The sequence below is a fragment of the Myotis davidii genome, unplaced genomic scaffold (genome assembly GCF_000327345.1).
Source record: "Myotis davidii unplaced genomic scaffold, ASM32734v1 scaffold200, whole genome shotgun sequence".
Taxonomy (NCBI): Eukaryota; Metazoa; Chordata; class Mammalia; order Chiroptera; family Vespertilionidae; genus Myotis; species Myotis davidii.
The window spans coordinates 1,496,131-1,515,552 of record NW_006293700.1 but is presented as its reverse complement, the minus strand read 5'-3'; the positions used below and the strand labels follow the sequence as shown (position 1 = coordinate 1,515,552).

Below are 19,422 nucleotides of genomic sequence, written 5' to 3'. Positions count from 1 at the left end.
AGCTCAGATCTTTGAGTTTTCATATCAAAATTTCTACAATACAATATGTTAGAACACAAAACTAGTCTCAATAATATTAAGACTGAACTCATATCAAGTATCTTCTCTTACCATAATGCTATGAAATGTGAAATCAATCACAAGAAGAAAACATGGAGGCTAAATAACATGTTACTAAACAACAAAATGAAAAGATAATCTACTGAATGGGAGAACATATTCACCAATACATCTGATAAGGGGTTAATACCCAAAATTTATAAAGAAATTATAAAACTCAACACTAAAAAAACACACCAACCCAATTAAAAAATGGGCAAAACACCCAAAAAGATACTTCTCCAAAGAGGACATACAGATGGCCAATAGACATATGAAAAGATGCTCAATGTCACTAATGCAAATTAAAACCACACCTGTCAGAATAGCTATCCTATATAATAAAAGCCTAGTATGCAAATTGTTCGACCAGGAGTTCAACCAAAAGTTCAACCACTATGACATGTGCTGACCACCAGGGGGTGGCACGGAACATGGCGGGCATTGGCAGCGCAGCATTGGCAGCGGGTGGCAGTGGAGGCGATGCCAGCCCCAATGGGCCCTGACAAGAGCGGGACTGTGGTGGGATGGTGGAACAGTTGAGCAGGCAGCACCAGGCCAAGACGGGTGTGAGCGGGGGGCCCGATTGCCCTGCTAATCCCCCACTGACAGCGACCATTGGCAGTGGCAGGGGGCGGGGCCACCGCCCAGCTCTCAGGGGCTAAGGGAGCTGGGTGGGGGGCCTGGCCCCAATCGATCACCCCACAGGTGGGATGGTGGAGCACATGATGGGGCGGCACCAGGCCACGGCAGGGTGCCAGGTGGGGCTAGAGGGCTGTGAGGCTGGGGGTGCGAGCTGGGGCCCTATCTCCACAGGCCACCCCCAGGGACCCCACCCATGCACGAATCCGTACACCAGGCCTCTAGTCATCAACAAACCAACAAACAACAAGTGTTGGAGAGGATGCGGAGAAAAGGGAACCAACCCTTGTGCACTGTTGGTGGGAATACAGATTGGTGTACCACTGTGGAAAGCAGTATGGAGTTACCTCAAAAGATTAAAAATGGAACTGCCTTATGACCCAGTCATTCCACATCTGGGAATTTATCCAAAGAAACCTGAAACACTAATTTGAAAGAATGTATGCACCCCTATTTCATTGCAGCATTATTTACAATAGCCAAGATTTGGAAGCAGCCCAAGTGCCCATCAGTAGATGAGTGGATAAAAAAGCTATGGTACATTTACATAATAGAATACCTCTCAGCCATAAAAGGGAAGAAAATTTTACCCTTTGTGACAGCATGGGTGGACCTGGGGAACGTTATGCTAAGTGAAATAAGCCATTCAGAGAAAGACAAGTACCATATAATTTTACTCATATGTGAAATTTAATGAACAAACTGGACTAATAATAAGCAAAATAGAGACAGACTCAGATAGAGAGCAGGCAAGCATCTCTAGCGGGGGGATATTAGGGGTGGGATTGAGAAGAAAAGGAAAAAGGAAGAACTCATGGACACAACAGTGTGATGATTGCAGGAGTCCGGGGGGTGGAGGTGGAAAGGGTTGGGGGGATAAATGGTGATGAAAAATAATAAAATAAAATAAAGAGAAAAATAATTTTCTACAATACCGTGAAAAGCAATTGCTGATTCCAGCGAAGAACTAGGACTACTCAGAAAGGTGTATATGTCTATACACTAGGTATCAAAAGAAAATTTTTAAAGAGCAATTACTGTAGCAGTAAAGCTTTCAAGTTCCAGGTTAGGCAAAACGGAAATATAACAACATCCCTAAAAACTATATATTTTTATTTTTTCTCCAGTCATTTTCTACCATCAAAGCAATATTTCTAGTAGAAAGAAATTATAAATTCCCTATACTCTGTTGATCTTTATGTTCTAAGAATTGAGGTTTAATACATACTAAGTTTAGTATTTTTTAAAAGTACTTTGGTCTCACTTTCACAAAGTAAGACATGCATGTCTTAAAACTAATAAATACAGCTTAAATGCAGAATTTTCTCCATAACAAACTGAACCTATTAGCAAAATGTAGTCTCTTCCCACTTAGAAAAACCCAACTTTTAATATGTTGTGATCATGAAATGGGCATCAGCCAGAGTTAGAGTTCATTATACATCTCTGATTCCCACAATTATAAAGACAAGCTTTGATTTCTATTACAATTGAGAATGAGCCTGAAGATATTCTACAGGAAATTAACGTTTGGCTTTGGTATTCTCCTGGCTTGTAGTGACGGTAGCATAAACCAGGGAACCTATTAAGCAGCACATCCAATTTGTCTGTGCCTTCATTGCCCTCTAGTGGCTATTTTGAAACTAGTTATTAAAAGTGGTCTTAGCCTTCAAAAGTCAGTAGTGGTCCTCAAAGTAGAAGGGCAGACCAGCAGCATCAACAACATCCAGGAATATCTTAGACATACAAATTTCATGCTCCACCTAATATCTACTAAAAAAATTGTAAATGGAAATCTAATAGATCCTCCAGATTATTCTCATGTACACTAATGTTTAAGAACCACTACTGTAAGGGAAGTCTTCTATTCATATTTCAAGTAGATATGAAAGTATATGGGTGTATGGGAATGTGAATTTTATGCCTGGTTCTACAACAGACTGACCACATTTGAACTCAACCAAAACTCCTTCATGAGTCTCCAGTCCCCCAGCCTCCCTCACAGGATTTTGGACTCACCAAGCCTCCACAACGGTGGAGGTCAATTCCTTAAAATAAATCTATGTATATATCCTATGGGTTCTGTTTCTCTGGAGAACCCTGAGTAGTACAATGCATATGACTGTTCTTTTATGAGAGTATTGCTCCTAATTATTCCCAAGCTTTTCCTACATTTGATATGTGCAGAATTATCTAGAAAAGTGTATAATTAGTTGGGAAGATTTAAAAGTGCTGTATATCTATGACTGAATGATATAGAAAAAAGTAGAATAAAATCAATAAAAGTAAATCCATTAGATATTAAATGTTCACTTTAAGAACTTGCTAACTAGCCAAAACATCTGACCAGGATCTATCCATTTGTTTCTTGGCTATAAAATCAATGGGAAAATGTTTGTTGATGAAATGACCATTCAATCCATGTTTGTGTGGGGCATTTAATATTCAAGTTCATTAGTAGATATATATTGTTTTATAACCATTTTTTCCATTACATAAATTGCTACTTCCAATATTCATTATAGCATTATTCATGATAGCCAAGAGGTAAAAGCAACCCAGTGATGGATAAGTAGAGAAAATGTGGCATATACATAGAATATAACATTATTCAGCCTTAAAAAACAAATTCCTGCCCAGAAGTGTAGCTCAGTGGACCAGGAGTTCATGGTTCAATTCCTGGTCAGGGCACATGCCCAGGTTGCAGGCTCAATCCCCAGTAGGGGGTGTGCAAGAGGCAGCTGATCCATGATTCTCTCTCATCATTGATGTTTCTATCTCTCTCTCCCTGTCGAAAGGAAAGAAAGAAAGAAACAGAGAGAGAGAGAGAGAGAGAGAGAGAGAGAGAGAGAGAGAGAGAGAGAGAAAGGAAGGAAGGAAGGAAGGAAGGAAGGAAGGAAGGAAGGAAGGAAGGAAGGAAGGAAGGAAGGGAGATATATAATGCTGTCACACATGCTACAATACAAATGAATCTGAGGACATTATGTTAAGTGAAATAAACCAGTCACAAAAATACAAAGAATGTATAATTCCACTTGCATGTGGTATCTAAAGTAGTTAAATTCATCAAAACAAAATAGAATTGCAATTACCAGGGGCTGAAAAGAGAGGGAAATGGGAAGTAGTTGTTCAGTAGGAACAGAGTCTATTTTGCAAGATAAAAAAGTTACAGAGATGTACAAGGTAAATATAATTAACACTACTGAACTATACACTAAAAAAATGGTTAAGATGGTAAATTTTATATCTTGTTTTCTTCCTCTTCCCTTCCTTTTCCTTTTTCTCAACTCAATCCGTCCCCAACTCAATATATGCACTGAATCAAGAAAATGCAGGTGAGAAGAACAAGTGTTCTGCTCTCTTCTTCCTTTTGCAGTTCTCCACAACAGGTGCATCAGTTTTAGTTCAGGGAAAATGAGGAGAAAGTTGGAGAGAAGCTCAATTCCAGCCTTCAAATTATGGGAACCAGACCATTTCTTCCAATTCAAGCTCAAAATGGCTACTCTGCCTGACAACAAGCAAATATATCTAAGTTCTTAAGGTCTTCAAAAACAAATGAAAAATTAATTTAAATAATAAAAATATTAATATATTCACTCTCACATTCATAAATAATGTACCAGAACTGATCTCAAATTAAAGAAAGCAAAACTAAGAAATAACACACACATAGACACACAACGTTTTCTTTACTAACCAGTGAAACAAAAAATAAGAAAATATGTCTCATAAAGGATAGCTTATTCCATTAGGAAATACTTCATTCTACATTCTATTTGCACTGGTTTCCCATCAATTTCATCAGGTTTTCTTTCTTTACTTTTGTTTGGGTGCAAAGTCCCATAATAAACAATAAGAAAAATAATTCCAAGGATAAGAGCAAGAGCTATAATAATACTAATAGGTATAAAATAGTCTGAATTAAAAATAGAAAGTGGGCAAGCCCACAACACAATCAATATCCCCAGTGTAGCCAGTATCCTTACAATATAATAACAAGACATTGGACATTTGGTATTCTGCCCCTGAATATTAAAAAATGTAAAAATAAGAACAAATCCAACAACAATCCTGTATAAGAACTCCATACTTATGGAAGCACAAAACTTAGTTTGGTTTTTAAATGCCCACAATATACCTAAAAACCAAAAAAATGACAACAGATATAAAGCAATCTTAACATTTAAGAATAAAAGAAGTACAACACTCAGCGTCCAAGATAATAATGTAAAAAACTTGTAAAAGAGATATGTGAGTTTGGGACAGGGCCCAGTAAAGACATTTTTGTCAGGTAAGGATTTTCTTAAAGATATTTGATAATCAACAGTCGACCAAGAAATAGCACAGCAAGAGACCATGAGGGCTGCATCTACAAAAAAACACAAATTTTAAAAGGTATATTGTTACAGAAATAAAAATTACAATATTAAATTACCATATGCCATACATGCTTTATCTATATTTACACATACCCACAGACATGCCAGATACTTTATATACTCATCTCACGTAATCCTTCAAGATAGATATTACTATTCCCATATTACATATGAAGGATTAATGCTTACAGAATATATATTATTTGACCCAAGTCATACAGCTAGCAAGTTGCAGTTAAGATTTGACTCTAAAGCTACCCAATTCCAAAGATGGTGTACTTAACCACTGCATTAGACTGCTTTACAAGATTCTGAACTGTACAACTGGTATAGTGAAAACTACATACTATACTCTGGAAATTCTCTAAGACATTACTGTTATAAACCTTGCTATTACAGTCTTTGGCTTTGACCCTGGGCATATATCTAATTCACTAAGAGACAGCATCATGCGAGAGAGGAAAGTGGGAAGGAAGGAAGGAAGGAAGGAAGGAAGGAAGGAAGGAAGGAAAAAAGAAAGGATAGGAGGAAAGGAAGGAGGAAGGAGGGAGGAGGGTAGGAGGAAGGAAAGAAAATTTAACGTAAGTATGAGTTGGATGTCAACAAGCTCAATTTCCCATTGTATATAATAAAAATCTAATATGCTAAGTGTCCAACCATCCTCCTGACCATTCAACCAGTCACTATGATGCACACTGACAACCAGGGGGCAACGCTCCAACCAAAAAGATAGCTTGCTGCTGGGGTCTGGCCAATTGGGACTGGGCGAGATGGCTGGACACACCCTGGAGCCCTCCTGTGGTCCCTCCCTGGCTCCAATCACGCATCTGTGGGGTCCCTTGGCCTAGCCTGAGCCCTCTCGCAATCCAGGACCCCTCAGGGGATGTCAAAGAGCCAGTAGTGGCCCGATCCCCACAGGCCGAGGGACCGCACTAGTGCATGAATCTGTGCACCGGGCCTCTAGTCTGTATATATTTTTATTTATTTCATAGAGAGACAAAGATAGAAACATCAATGGTGGCAGAGAAGCAGTGATCAGCTGCCTCCTACATGCCCCACACTGGGGACTGAGCCCACAACCTGGGCATGTGCCCTAACCAGAAATTGAACTGTGACCTCCTGGTTCATAAGTCTATGTTCAACCACTGAGCCACCAGCCAGGCTATCCAGTAGTCTTAAATATTTTCAGAGGGAGAATAGTTTCAAATAATTTAGCCTTTAGTGGTACAGCTGATTTACATAACCTAAGTTTTTCATCTGCTTTCCATCTTCTAAAGTTTAAACACTTGTTGATATTTCTAATCTGCTATTCCACTCTGCATTCTATTTGTTCTTGTGGGTTTATATTATTTTTAATCCTTTACTCTCCTTATTAGTGTGGTTCAGGAAGGAGCAAAAATAAAAGAATATGTTCAGCCTTCTGAAATACTTCTATAAGTAACCTGATTTTTTTTTAACATTCTTAGTTATTCTTCATGATTCTCAAAACAATACATGGTGACTGTAGAATTTTGGAAATTCAGAGAAAAGTGTAAAGAAGATTAAATAAATTCATTCATAATCTCACTACCCATAAGCAGCCACATTAACATTTTTCATATTTTCTTCCAGACACTGTTCAATATAATAATTTCTTTGTATCCTTAAAAGTATGCTCATAGGAAATTTTATAAACTGTTTTTGTCTAAATTTTATTTTAGAATTACTTTCCTGTGTCATTAAAAGTTATCACTATTTTCTGTGGCTAATAGTTTTTATAGTAACATTGTACAGTAACTTTTTTACCAATAATTGAACTGTTAGACAATTAGCTTTTATTTATGTCTTTATTTATTTTGCTATTTTTAGCTAATACCTCAATTTCTTACTTCAAGGAGAAACTAAAAAATGAGGATAAAACCTCATAATATGAGGATAGAACCTCATAATATGAAGATAGTCACTGGATCCCCTTGTGATCCAGATGCTATGTACTACTTGAAATCATCAGCAGATCTACCATATGATAGGCTATAAACTCCAAATGTTCAACTTCTAGTTTCAGTAACGATGTGGCACAGACCACTTAAGTCCCAACCCACAAATTATTTGCATCACAAGGAAAAAGAGGTCTTATACACAATAGGTTCATTTCAATGTCTTATTAACAAGCAAGGTAAAAATAATAATATTAGAAGGGACTACAACATTGAAGTTTATGGGAAATTGGAACATATGTGTAACTCCATCTATAGAAAAAAATCCGCATTATTTACGGAAAGAAACTGATCTCACAGGTGAGTCTAGCATAGAGGGAACTCCAGGAAAGATGACAATCTGGTACTCTGAGATTAATCCAAGTATGCATGAAATCTTAGTCATTACTTTTTTTTAACATCTCAAATTAAACAACTATTAAATGGGGGGTTTTTATGGAAATGTCAAACTGTCCTTTAAAATTGAACATTTTACCCTAACAATGAAATATGCTATAATAAAACAACATATTAGTCAACTTTCATGAGTTTTGTAGCATTTGCACTTTCATCTAATGATTCCAATTCTGGAAATTTACCCTATGAATATACTTTACACATGCATAAGGTTATTTACAGCAGCATTTTTTGCAACAGTAAAATATTAGAAACAACCTAACAACATAAACCGGGGCTTGTTAAATAAATCATGGTATATTAATAATTTGTAATACTATTCAGATAATAAAAATGAATGAGGGAGCTCTTTCTGTACTGATATGAATAGATCTCCAAGACATACTGTTAAATACTGCAAAAAAACAAAAACTGTTTTTATTTTAAGTTACTATTTATATAAAAGAGGGGGAAGGAAGAGAGAAAGGGAGAGACACAAAGAGTTAATTAATATAGGCTTTTTAAATGATTTTCTAAAAGAATCATCGAAAAACTGCCTGCCAAGAAGGTGAGCAAATATATTAAGAACAGTATGCCATATATGCCAGGTCCCTTGAAACAGCAAGGATGGACCTGCTCCCGGCAAAGTTTCCTTCTGGGCAGACAAAAGAAGGAATGGGAAAAAGAAGGAGGGAGGCAACATATCTTTATATACTTCTAAATATTTAAATCATGTCCTTCTTTTTAAAACTTAAACAATTCTATAAAGAAAAACAATAAAAAATTCTAAAACCTGCCCTAAAGTTATGTAGTTAACATAAGATCTCAGAGGCATCCATCTAACAAAAGGTGTTAAGAAAGACTTACACTGACTGATATTTGCTTGACCGTGTTCCAAACAGGTATAGAGCTGAAGAACAAGTTGTGGGCAGCCTTCCAGGTAGGTCTCAAATAGCCTGAGCATGCTCAAATCAGTCACTCCATCTATAACTTCTTTATGTGGATCAATTTGTTCTTCTATGAAGTTATCAGTTTTGCTGCTATATTTGAAAGCCACATGATAACCCTTTTTCAAGGCAAACCAATACCTGTAAAGTAAACATGATCATTTGTCTTGTGTAATATATACTTTATAACATGTATATTAATATACACAATAATTTGAAAAAAGTAGCATTATGTTTAAGTACAGATTTTCCCCACAAACTTTCTCTACTACAAATTTCTTATGGTGGTTTTTTTGAGATTCAAACCCTATAACTTTTTATTTCATGTTTGATGTGCCATTTTGTGCTAGCACTGTTAAATATACATTACTCATTTCATCCTCACAATAATTGAGATGAGTAGGTATTATTCCCATTTTACAGATGGGGAAACTAAAGCTGAAAAACAGTAAGGTGATTCACTGACAATTACACAGAGAATAAGGGGCAGACCCAGAGTCCAAACTGAGATCTTATGATTCCTAGTCTTCACCACTATTTTCTGAAAGACAAACTACAATTTTCAATTCATACAATTTATCTTTTTTTTTAAACTTATTTTAGAGAGAGGAAGGCAGGGAGGGAGAAAGAGAGAAAGAGAGAGAGAACACTGATGTGAGAAACATCCAACGGTTGCCTCCTTACAGGCCCAGATCCAGGTATCAAACCCACAACCTGGGTATGTGCCCTGACTGGGAATCTAACCCACCAACTTTTGATGTATAAGACGACAATTCTACCAACTGAGCCACAGCACATGTGCACTAGACTGCCCAACCCAGGCCCTGCTCCAGTCACAGACCACCAAATTAACAGAAAACTTCCACACACATGTGCACACTGGGCCACCCCACACCCAACATAGGAGCCCCTAAACATATAAAGCAAAAATTAACAGACAATATTACAATAATAGTAAGGCACTTTAATACCTAACTTAGGTCAATGGATATATCATGAGACAAAAAATCAATAAGGAAACAAAGACCTTAAATGTCACATTAGGCCAAACTCACTCAATAGATTATGTATAGAATATTTCATCCAAAAACTGCAGGATACACATTTTTTTCAAGTGCACATAGAACATTCTCTAAGACTGATCACATATTAGACCACAAAAGAAGTCTCAATAAATTCAAGAAGACTGAAATCATATCAAGCATTTTTCAACCATATTATCAAACTAGAAATCAACTACAAGAAGAAAACTGGAAAAATCAGAAACATGTGGAGATAAACAACATGCTATTAAACAACCAATTGATCAAACAGGAAATCAAAAAATACCTGGAGACAAATTAAAATGAAAATACAACTTTCTAAAATCTATGGGATGCACAAAAGCAGTTTTAAGAGGGAAGTTCATAGCTATACAGGCTTATCTGGGTTGCTAGTTCCCTGCCCCAGTTGTGGCTTGTTTGGGAGACGACCAATTAATGTGGCTCTCTTGCCTAATACCTTGGTTGCAAGTTCAAACCCAAGTCCCGTTTGGGGTTCGTACAGGAGACAACCAATCGATGTGTCTCTCTCACAGTGGTGTTTCTCTCTCCCTCTTCCTCCTCCCTTTCATTCTCTCTAAAAACAATGGGAAAAATATCCTCCAGTGAGTATTAACCAAAAAAAGTTAAAAATTTAAAAATAAAGTGAAAGAGAAGTTACAACTGATAACATCCTATATAATAAAAGCCTAGGTGGCGTCATGCATGACATCACCACAAGATGGCCGCCACTAGATGACCAGCAGGGGAGGACAATTGAGGGTGAACAGGCCAGCAGGGGAGGGCAGTTGTGGCAATTCTGCTTTATGTAACACCATTTATTAAATTCTCTGTGAGCTCATAATGGATTGAAAAGACTTTAAAAAATGTTTACAGCATCATATTGTGTGTGACTTTAAATCTTCACACGAAAGAAATATTCAGAAACCTAGGATTGCCTGAAGAAGTGGCAGAATCAGTACAATAGAAAACAACACAGTAAAACAATGATCTGAACAAGCCAGGTACATTAAATGTGGTTCATGAGATCACGAAGACCATCTTAAGGTCTGAGACCTTGGGGCTTCAGCTAGCCCACTTAGTTCTGAAGTTTTTGTAAGAACTTACTACAGGCACATCAGTGTGTTCCAGTAGGTGGAGATAAAAAAAATCAAGAATAGATTTTTGTCTTTGTAAGATGGGAGCAGGGACCAAGGAAAAGAAGAAGAAAGAAGGTAAAATGTCATGGAACATCACAGAGAAGGGGCAGAGGACCAGAGGGAGGTTGGGGGCGAAGGGGGGTGAAGCAGTCTGTGTGGGGCAACCAGGCCAGCAGGGGCGTTACTGAGGGATGACCAAATGACTGAACAGCAGGCTGTATGGGGCGACCAGGCCTACATGGGGGGCAGTTGGGGGTGACCTGGCTGGCAGGGGGGTCAGTAGGAGCAATCAGGCAGGTAGGCAGATGAGTGGTTAGGAGCCAGAGGTCCCGGATTGTGAGAAGGATTTCCGATTGCCAGTTTAGGCCCACAGGGATCGGGCCTACACCAGCAGTTGGACATTCCCCAAGGGGTCCCAGATTGGAGAGGGTGCAGGCCGGGCTGAGGGATAACCCTCCCCTGTGCACAAATTTCGTGTACCGGGCCTCTAGTAGAAATATAAAGAATCATTATATGCCAACAAATTGAACAGCCTAGAAGAAATGCACAAATTTCTAGAAAGATACAACCTCTCAAGACTGAATCAGGCTCACTGGTTGAGCAATAACCTATGAACCAGAAGGTCATGGTTCGATTCCCAGTCAGTGCATATGCCTGGATTGCAGGCTCAATTCCAACTGTGGGGCGTGCAGGAGGCAGCTGATGAATGATTCTCTCTCATCATTGATATTTCTATCTATCTCTCCTTTTCCCTCTCTGAAATCAATTTAAAAAATCTTTATTTTTTAAAAAGACTGAGTCAGGAAGCACCTCAAGACATGAATTTAAGTGTAGACCACATTTTACAGAAACTATAGACATCTCCTAAGAATAAAATCAAAGTCTCTAGAGAGGACTTGGCAAAGGCCTCACAATTTTTTCAGGGGAAATGACCAGAAGATAATCATGGATACTAGCCTAGGCATGCAAGAAAAAAAGCAATATGAGTACCCAATAGTAGAAGCAAAGCCAGTAGTAACAAACTTGTAAAAGCTTCAGATATTGAAATTGTAAATGAAACAGCTATGCTAGGTTTAAAGATATAAATGGCAAGTCTGAAATATCTACAGTGAACAGGAAACTACAAAAGGTGACATAGCAGACTTTTGAAAAGAACCAAATATAGCTTCTATTATGAGAGTCTGTTAGATATAGTGAGAATATCTAACTTATATTTGCTTGCAGTCCCAGAAGGCAGAGACAGAAAATGTTAGAAAGTAATGACTAAGAATTGTGCAGAAGTGAAAGAAGTTTCAAAGAATCATGAGAACTAGCAAATCTCAAGCAAGAGAAATAAATCTATACTTAGATATATCATAATTAAACTGTAGAAAACCAAAGGTAAAGAGAAAAATCATAAGAGCAACCAGAGGGAAAAAAAGACTGTCACCTAACACTTCAAGAGAAACAATAAAAACCAAAAGACAAGAGAATGTAATACGAAGAGATAAAATAACTAACTACTCATCGCAAATTCTATAGCCACTAATATATCTCTCAAGAAAGCTGATGAAATACTGACATTTCTAGACAAACAAAAACTGAAAAATGATGTCACCAACAGACTCACAATAGATGCAATTCTGGACCTCAGGCAGGCAGAAGAAAAGTGATCCATAGTGGAAAGTCTGAGATTCAAGAAGGAATAAAAAATAAAGAGAATAGTAAATATATAGGTAAGTATAACAAAATTTAACTATATAAAACAGAAATAATAACATAATAATATGGTAGTGAGATTAAACACAAGAATTAAATTGCCAGCAATATTAATGTACAGTATATGTTGGGAATACGGTACATGGAATTCAAGTGTTTTAAGGTCTTTATATTATTTTCGAGAACAATAAAGGTTCTGTTCAACTTTAGAACTGGGATAATTTAAGACAGCACATTATGAGATAACTCAAGATTGTACTTTACGGACTATGCTTCTATATAGGATGTAGTATGTTGGAGGAACCAATCCTCCTGCCAAAACAACTAAAGAAACTGGAAACTGAGCTAATGTTTCTGCAGATACTTGTTGCCTGGAGGTACAAGGGCAAGATGTTGAAAATATGGATTTTTCTCAGGTAGAGGGTTATTGTTAGAACAGAAAAAAATAGCAGAGGTTTTAAAGATTTTGTAGGTCTAAAGACAGGGACCTCAAAAGCTCAGTCAGTTTCCCCCCCAGGACATTTAACAAATTTTGAAACTATAAGATAAAGGATAATTCTAAGCAAAAAGTCTTGAAAAAGCAAAGCAGAACGTTGCAATTTTTCTGACAGTCTTGTGATGCCAAGGAGATAAGGACCCAGTAGTATTCAGGACATGCGGGAGGGAGCATGACTACACCAGGCTCTCAGTGCCCTAGAAGGCTGCACCCTAGGAGCAAACCAAGAGTAGACTGAACCTCACTCTAAATGTCCAGGAGAGAAAAGGAAAATAGTGTTATCTGGAGCCTCTATAATTTTTACATATAATGTCTAACATTCAATAAAAATTATTAGGTATGTCAAAAGACAATGAAAATCAAGGCAATTTTGCCTTTTATAATACAATTTATAATTTATAACACAATGTCCTGCAGTACCTTCAAGCCATTATTTGAAACACCAAAGAAAATAGTTCTGTAGATACGAAAATTTTACATTTATAAAATGGCTAATAAAGAATTTGCCATATTTCTAAACTCTCAGCAAGGTAAATGTTATCCTTCTCTAGATATTATAACCTCATAATTCTCATTATTGCTCATGCAGAATATTCATTAAATCTTATTTACTACACATTAAAAACTTATCAGCACTTTAACTCCATCCCTTTAAACATTTTCATCTTATTGAAAACATACAGTTTCAAAACTAACCTCCAATATCTACACCTAAAGTACTTTCCAGCTTCCCTAAAACCTGTACTTTTCTCATTGCATATTTTGTTTCTCTTACATGTTATAACCTTACTAACTCTAGCTTTAAAAAGACAAAGTATATGAAAATACTTTGAAAATTATAAATCTCCACACAAATTTAATGGCATTTATCATTATCATCAATTAACATATAAAAAGCCTGAAAATTCTTAATATTTTCAACTAGTCGCCATGAATATGTTGCTTTTTAACAGGACAGAATCAGAAATTAACCTTTATGTAAGCTATTAAAATGGTCCAAATTCCAAAATTAAATGTAATAAAATAGTATGTTATCCTCTTAATGTGCTTTTAATTTTTCTCTTTTAAGATATACAGATAACTTAAAAGTAAAGAGAAAAATTGCTTTTAACAAAATTAAGTCCCTTAAGGTAATATTGAAAAGGTCATATGAAATTAGATATACAGATAATCATGGAATTCTTAAGGCCTATTCAGATATTAGTTTCTTTAACTATTAAAGTTTTTGAGCATGACTCTTAAAGTTGTTTCTAGTTCTGTGCATGATTCTGTACCAGCTTACCACATGGCTACTATATTATTGCAGTAAATTTTTCACTTGGTTAAATCAATGGTACAAGTAACTTAAAAATTAAGTGCTCTAGCAGAGTTGCAAGTGATAAACATATTTGCACTATTGGGGTCTGAATATAAAACAGAAGATCACAAAACATAGAACTTAGTCTTTTTCCTTCTCATAAAAAGTGAGCACGTGTCAGAAAAAGTAACTTAATTAGGTAAACTAAAACATTAACAAACCTGGAAAATTCTGACAGTACAGCAATGACTCACACAAACAGCAATAATAAGGAGCCAGTAACCTTTGTGCTACATGCAAATAGGGGACCTTTGTACATTTGACAACCTAGATACAGAAAGGCAGTTTCTGTTCGAATAAAATAAAAATAGTGTTAATGATCAAAAGTGTATGCTCACCTTGTAAAAATTCCTCCTTGCAAGCAGTGAAGTAGAAGAAAACGATGCTGACTTTCTTGGCCTGCTTTCTTTAAATCGGCCTTGTACCAAGAATAACTAAAACACTGGACCACAAGTGTTCCAACAAGCATAAAACTTACTGTTAAAACACCAAAAACATATTGTCCTTCATGGAAAAACCTAACAGATACCCAAATGTCCACAATTAAATCAGTTATATAGATTATAATGCCAACAACTGACATCATAAAATTCGATTTAGTATATTTCATTATGAATCCCTATAGCTCTTAGTTGTCTACTTTCTTCTCTGATACAAAAAGAAAAAAAAACAGCTTTTGTATAGCACTGAATTTTATTTTCTACTCTCTAAATCTATTTAGAAGAACAAATATTATGAAATTGGAACACTAAAATCAAAGTGACTAATTTTAACTTTCTTTTCTAAATCTCTAATCTAGGTTTAATGTTACAAGGTTTTATTCAATCTTCTGTTTCACAATGATCTTCATTACCGATGACAATACCTAAAATAAAACATATTTATATATATATATATAAGATTCTTAAACTCTTGAGTATAATATTAAAAACCCTAGGGCATGAGTTTATCAAAGCTCTATTTAAATATATATTTATATATAACCACTACATATAGTTCTTATAATAGCTTTGGGAAAGTAAAGTCTCAACAATATACTAACAAACTGAAAACTTCCTCTCAAACTATTTACCTTCTTTTTCCTCTCAAACTATTTACCTTTTAAAAACCTTAACCTAGGTCTCTCTGCTCTTCATATGAGAAGATAGCCGTCTGCAAACCAGGAAGTGGGCCTTTACCAGACACTCGGTCTGTTTTTCACCTTGATCTTGGACTTCCTGTCTCTAAACCTTTCTTCTCAGATATGCTTCTACTGGAAAAGGCTTCTCTACCCTAACTCTCATCTAACTGCCAACCAGAGAGCCGGAAACTCTCCACTAGAGATGGAATCCTACACGTTAAACATTCTCCTCTATTAAAATAAATATTGCACATAGGGTGGAAGAGTAGATAGTAATAAAAGTAGCTACCTTTTCTGAGTGTTTACTTCATGTGAAATGTTTTACATATATTATTTCATTTAATCCTTACACATCCTTATGAGAAGGATATTATTGGACTCATTTTACAGGTCAGAAAACTGAGTTTAGAGAGATATTGGGTGTTAAGGTGAGTTATCGCTAAAGAGCAAACCGTTTTTTTAATAGTAGATGATTCCTTTAAAATTACAAACTATAATACCTAAGCACTCCATACGTGCGTTTCTTAATCACTCACCCCACACAGATAGCTTCCTTTACCTGGAACGGATATGGAAAACACTAGCAGTTTTGAATCAAGTTTAATAAGATGGGAAAAATAATTTCTAAGAAACTTATTAATTGCATTATTGGTAGAATATCAGATTCAATAAACTAATCCAATATGCCATCTTCTATTTTCCTAATTTAGTGAGGCAGGGACATACCGCCAACTGGAGAGAAACCTACACAGCAAGGTAGTAAATACAGCAGCTCTCATAAAGAAATTCCCAGCTCTTTCAGTAACCACATAGTTGTACAACTTGCATGAAGGACAGTTCATCTCTATCCCTACAGTCGATTGCTATTCCAATACCACCTTATGAGAAAAAATGCCACCTATAAAATTTGACTTCCTAGGAAACTCGTGACACTAACTTAATACGACAGTTCCAATCCAATTTTATTCAGAAGTCAGCCCAGCTGTGTGGCTTCCTGGCTGTCAGCCCAAATATATAACCTTTGTCCACTGTACATGATCTCTTGGCAATAAAGCAGATATTTAAAAAGTAAAAACTAGCGACCTTTCACTCGTTGACCAAATTTAACACACATAAAATACAGACTAGACTTACTTGTCAAATATAAAAAGCCTTCTTTAACTCAGTCTCTTCCAGAAAATCTTCATTTCTTTTATTTCTTCTTTACTGAAAACAAGTATCATTAAAGAGTTTGTAAACCTTTAAGCTCGAAGGCTAAAATGAAACTGAAATCACCTGTTAGTCATATGTGGGATTTTTCTTACCTAGTGATAACAGAGTGATTCACGTGACTCCGATATAAACTTTTATAACCATCACTTTGGGAATAGGAATAACATGTCTCCTTTTATGGGTTGCCTAGGTTACAAGCTTTCATTGTTTTTATCAATTAAGTTTTGAGAAAATACAATTTGCCTCACAGCATATCCAAGTGAACAGATATGTTTGAAAAAGAGAGATTCTTGAATTTGAAATACTGAGAATTTACAACACACCATGAAGTTAGCCCTATCTACTTTTTTAAACCGTATACCTTCTCAAACCCTATCATATGATTATTGGTTTCTGTTCCGAAAAACATCCATTAAATGTCTTCTATTTCCAAGCCTGTCTATAATGCCCTTCTACCTCCACCTACCTGATGAAATTCTATCAATCCTTTTTGAATCAGCTCAAAACCCATAACCTTTAAGCTTTCCTAGATCTTCCCAGTCAATCTGATGCTCCCCTTCCTCCTTGCAATCCCATCACTTTAGCTTCTCCTCTAGGATTTACCCAAGTATATGTTCATATAGGACCATGTGTAACTGCTTTCTGGTTGTGAGTGTCTGGAAAGGGCCTCCTATCTTTCATTTTTATACCCTCCACAATATGTCTACAAGACATACTTTGCATGTTGTGGGCAGATGATAAATGACTGCAAATGTGACTAGATAGAATGGAAAAACCTTTGGTCTTATTTCTTGGAAAGGAGGTCAACCTTCAATTCACATTGCTAAACATATCAACAAAGACTCAATTTCGTATCTGTAGCTCAGATCCCTCTTCTGAACTCAATTCACCTATCCAAACTATCTATAGGTATCATCAAGATATCCCACAATCACCTCATTTTCAACTTCTCCAAACTGAGTTTACTATCTGCCCTCTGTTCCTGCTCTTCTGCTAGTGTCTCCTTGTATGGCTCTACTTGTCATTTAACTTTTTTTTGAATCCTCACCGGAGGATACGCTTTCACTGATTTGGGGGGGCGGGGGGGAGGCAGAGACAGACAGAGAGAAGCATTGGTCAGTTGTCTGCCCTACACGCCTGATATGGGATCCAACCTGAAACCTAGGTATGTGCCCTGACCGGGAATTGAACCCGCAACCTTTTCCTGTAAAGGACAACTTTCCAATGAAGTGAACCACCCGGCCAGGGCAAGTCACTTAACTTTTAAATTATTTGTTGGGTCCATTTCTTCATCTGTCAAATGAAGAGCTTGGTAGTGAACAAATGAAATCAAGATGGTAGGTACAAAGAAAATTCTAACGTTTTTTAAAAAAATAAAAAAGCTAAGGGACAAAAGCTAAGGGAGCTGCCCCTGAGTCTCAGGAAGAGCCCTATGGTGCAGAAATGATCGTTCCACCCTCTTCTCAAAGGTTCTGCTGACTTTCCAGCAAAGTTCTGAACAGCCATTAATCCATGGCCACAGATACATAAATATCGATGCGTTGATATTCCTGACCTAGGGAATTTTGATGGTTAACCCAAGCATTTTTTTTAAAAGGCACATTGCTTGGTTCTGGCCAGTGCTCAGTGGTTAGAGCGCTGGCCCTGTGAGTCCGATTCCCAGTCAAGGGCATCGCCCCGGTTGCACAGGTGCCGGCTGCATGCTCAACCCCAGCCCTGTCGCCCTGCGGGGACAGCCAATGGATGTGTCTCTCTCACATCCATGTTTCTCCCCTCCCCCCCCTTTCACCTTTATCTAAAAGCAATGGAAAACATCGTCAGGTGGGGATTATATGTCAATACTAAAAATAAAAGGCTTATTGCCTGCCTTCCCTTTGCAAAGGGGAGCATTTATATCAGGGGTTCTCAGCCTGTGGGTCGTGACCCCTTTGGCTGTCAAACGACCCTTTCACAGGAGTCGCCTAAGACCATCCTGCATATCAGATATTTACATTACAATTCATAACAGTAGCAACATTACAGTTATGAAGTAGCAACGAAAACAATTTTATGGTTGGGTCACAACATGAGGAACAGTATTTAAAGGGCCAGAAGGTTGAGAACCACTGGTTTACATGATTATTTCCAAGAAGGTTTTTGAAGCGCTGCTATTAAAAGGGCATCTTCCAGACACAAGGCAAAGAAATGTGCCACACACAATAAAGGTGTGCCTTTCAAGAAATCTGGACTATTCCGCTGCTGCTTTGTAAAAGAAACACTTTGTAAATTAATAGGAAATTGTCTTTTTCTTCAGAAGTATCTGCACAAGCAACGTTAAAATGCTGGTACTAAATCTTAGAACTGCAAGCATCTCATATGCCCGTTTTTGGGGAGAAGAGCTGGGCTGGTGGGTGGGTTCCGCAGAGAGAGAGAGAGAGAGAGAGAGAGAGAGACTGACTTCGTGCAATTGTCCAAACTCGATGAAACCGACCATAGGATCTTGCCGTTCTGTTCAGTAAACTGACTCAATCTTTTAAAAAGGGGGCGGCTCACCTGCTGGACCCCGTTCCCCGTCAAGGCCCACCTCGCGTTCTGGGCACAGGGAGGAACGTTGCTGCGAGGGTTCAATGAGATCGTGTTTGTAAAGAGCGCTTAGCAGATGGAAGCGCTTGGTACACGTCATTTACAAGGTAACAACGCCTCTTGTCCCCTGGGATGAACTCGCCCACCAGAACATAAACTCCGGGAAGGCGCCCGGTTTGGGGACAGGAGGCAGCTCTCAAAACCAGCCTCGCTTCAGGCGCCTCACGCTTCCCTCGCGCCGCCATACTCGAGGCCCAGGCAGCGTCACGTGGCCTCTACCCCGCCCCCAGCTCGGAGGCTGACCCCTCCCCGCTCCGCTCGCGCGCCGGACACGTGGCCTCTGGCCCCGCCCCCAGCTCGGAGGCTGATCCCTCCGCTCG

The 19,422-nt window shown here is 37.6% G+C and overlaps 1 protein-coding gene across 2 annotated transcripts; it reads right to left on the bottom strand.

Moving 5' to 3' along the window:
- Positions 1–4,411: 4,411 nt before the first annotated feature.
- On the bottom strand, positions 4,412–15,013 carry XKR9 (X-linked Kx blood group related 9). Of its 2 annotated transcripts, none has more exons than XM_006767321.2 (3): positions 14,487–15,013; positions 8,339–8,559; positions 4,412–5,110 (listed from the first exon to the last, which is right to left on the bottom strand). In XM_006767321.2, exons 1-3 carry the CDS (start codon positions 14,756–14,758, stop codon positions 4,482–4,484), a joined length of 1,122 nt encoding a protein of 373 aa, XP_006767384.1. In that variant the 5' UTR covers positions 14,759–15,013; the 3' UTR covers positions 4,412–4,481. The 2 variants fall into 2 exon arrangements, with proteins under 2 accessions (XP_006767384.1, XP_015421781.1); XM_015566295.1 differs by lacking the exon at positions 14,487–15,013 and adding an exon at positions 12,207–12,264.
- Positions 15,014–19,422: the final 4,409 nt, after the last annotated feature.

Coding starts and splice junctions, on each gene's coding strand:
- XKR9 (XM_006767321.2), bottom strand. CDS start 14,758: ATGAAATATACTAAATCGAATTTTATGATGTCAGTTGTTGGCATTATA. Junction 8,560..14,486: donor CAAGGAGGAATTTTTACAAG/GTGAGCATACAC, acceptor TTTACTTTACAG/GTATTGGTTTGCCTTGAAAA. Junction 5,111..8,338: donor TCAAGCAAATATCAGTCAGT/GTAAGTCTTTCT, acceptor GTTTTTTTGTAG/ATGCAGCCCTCATGGTCTCT.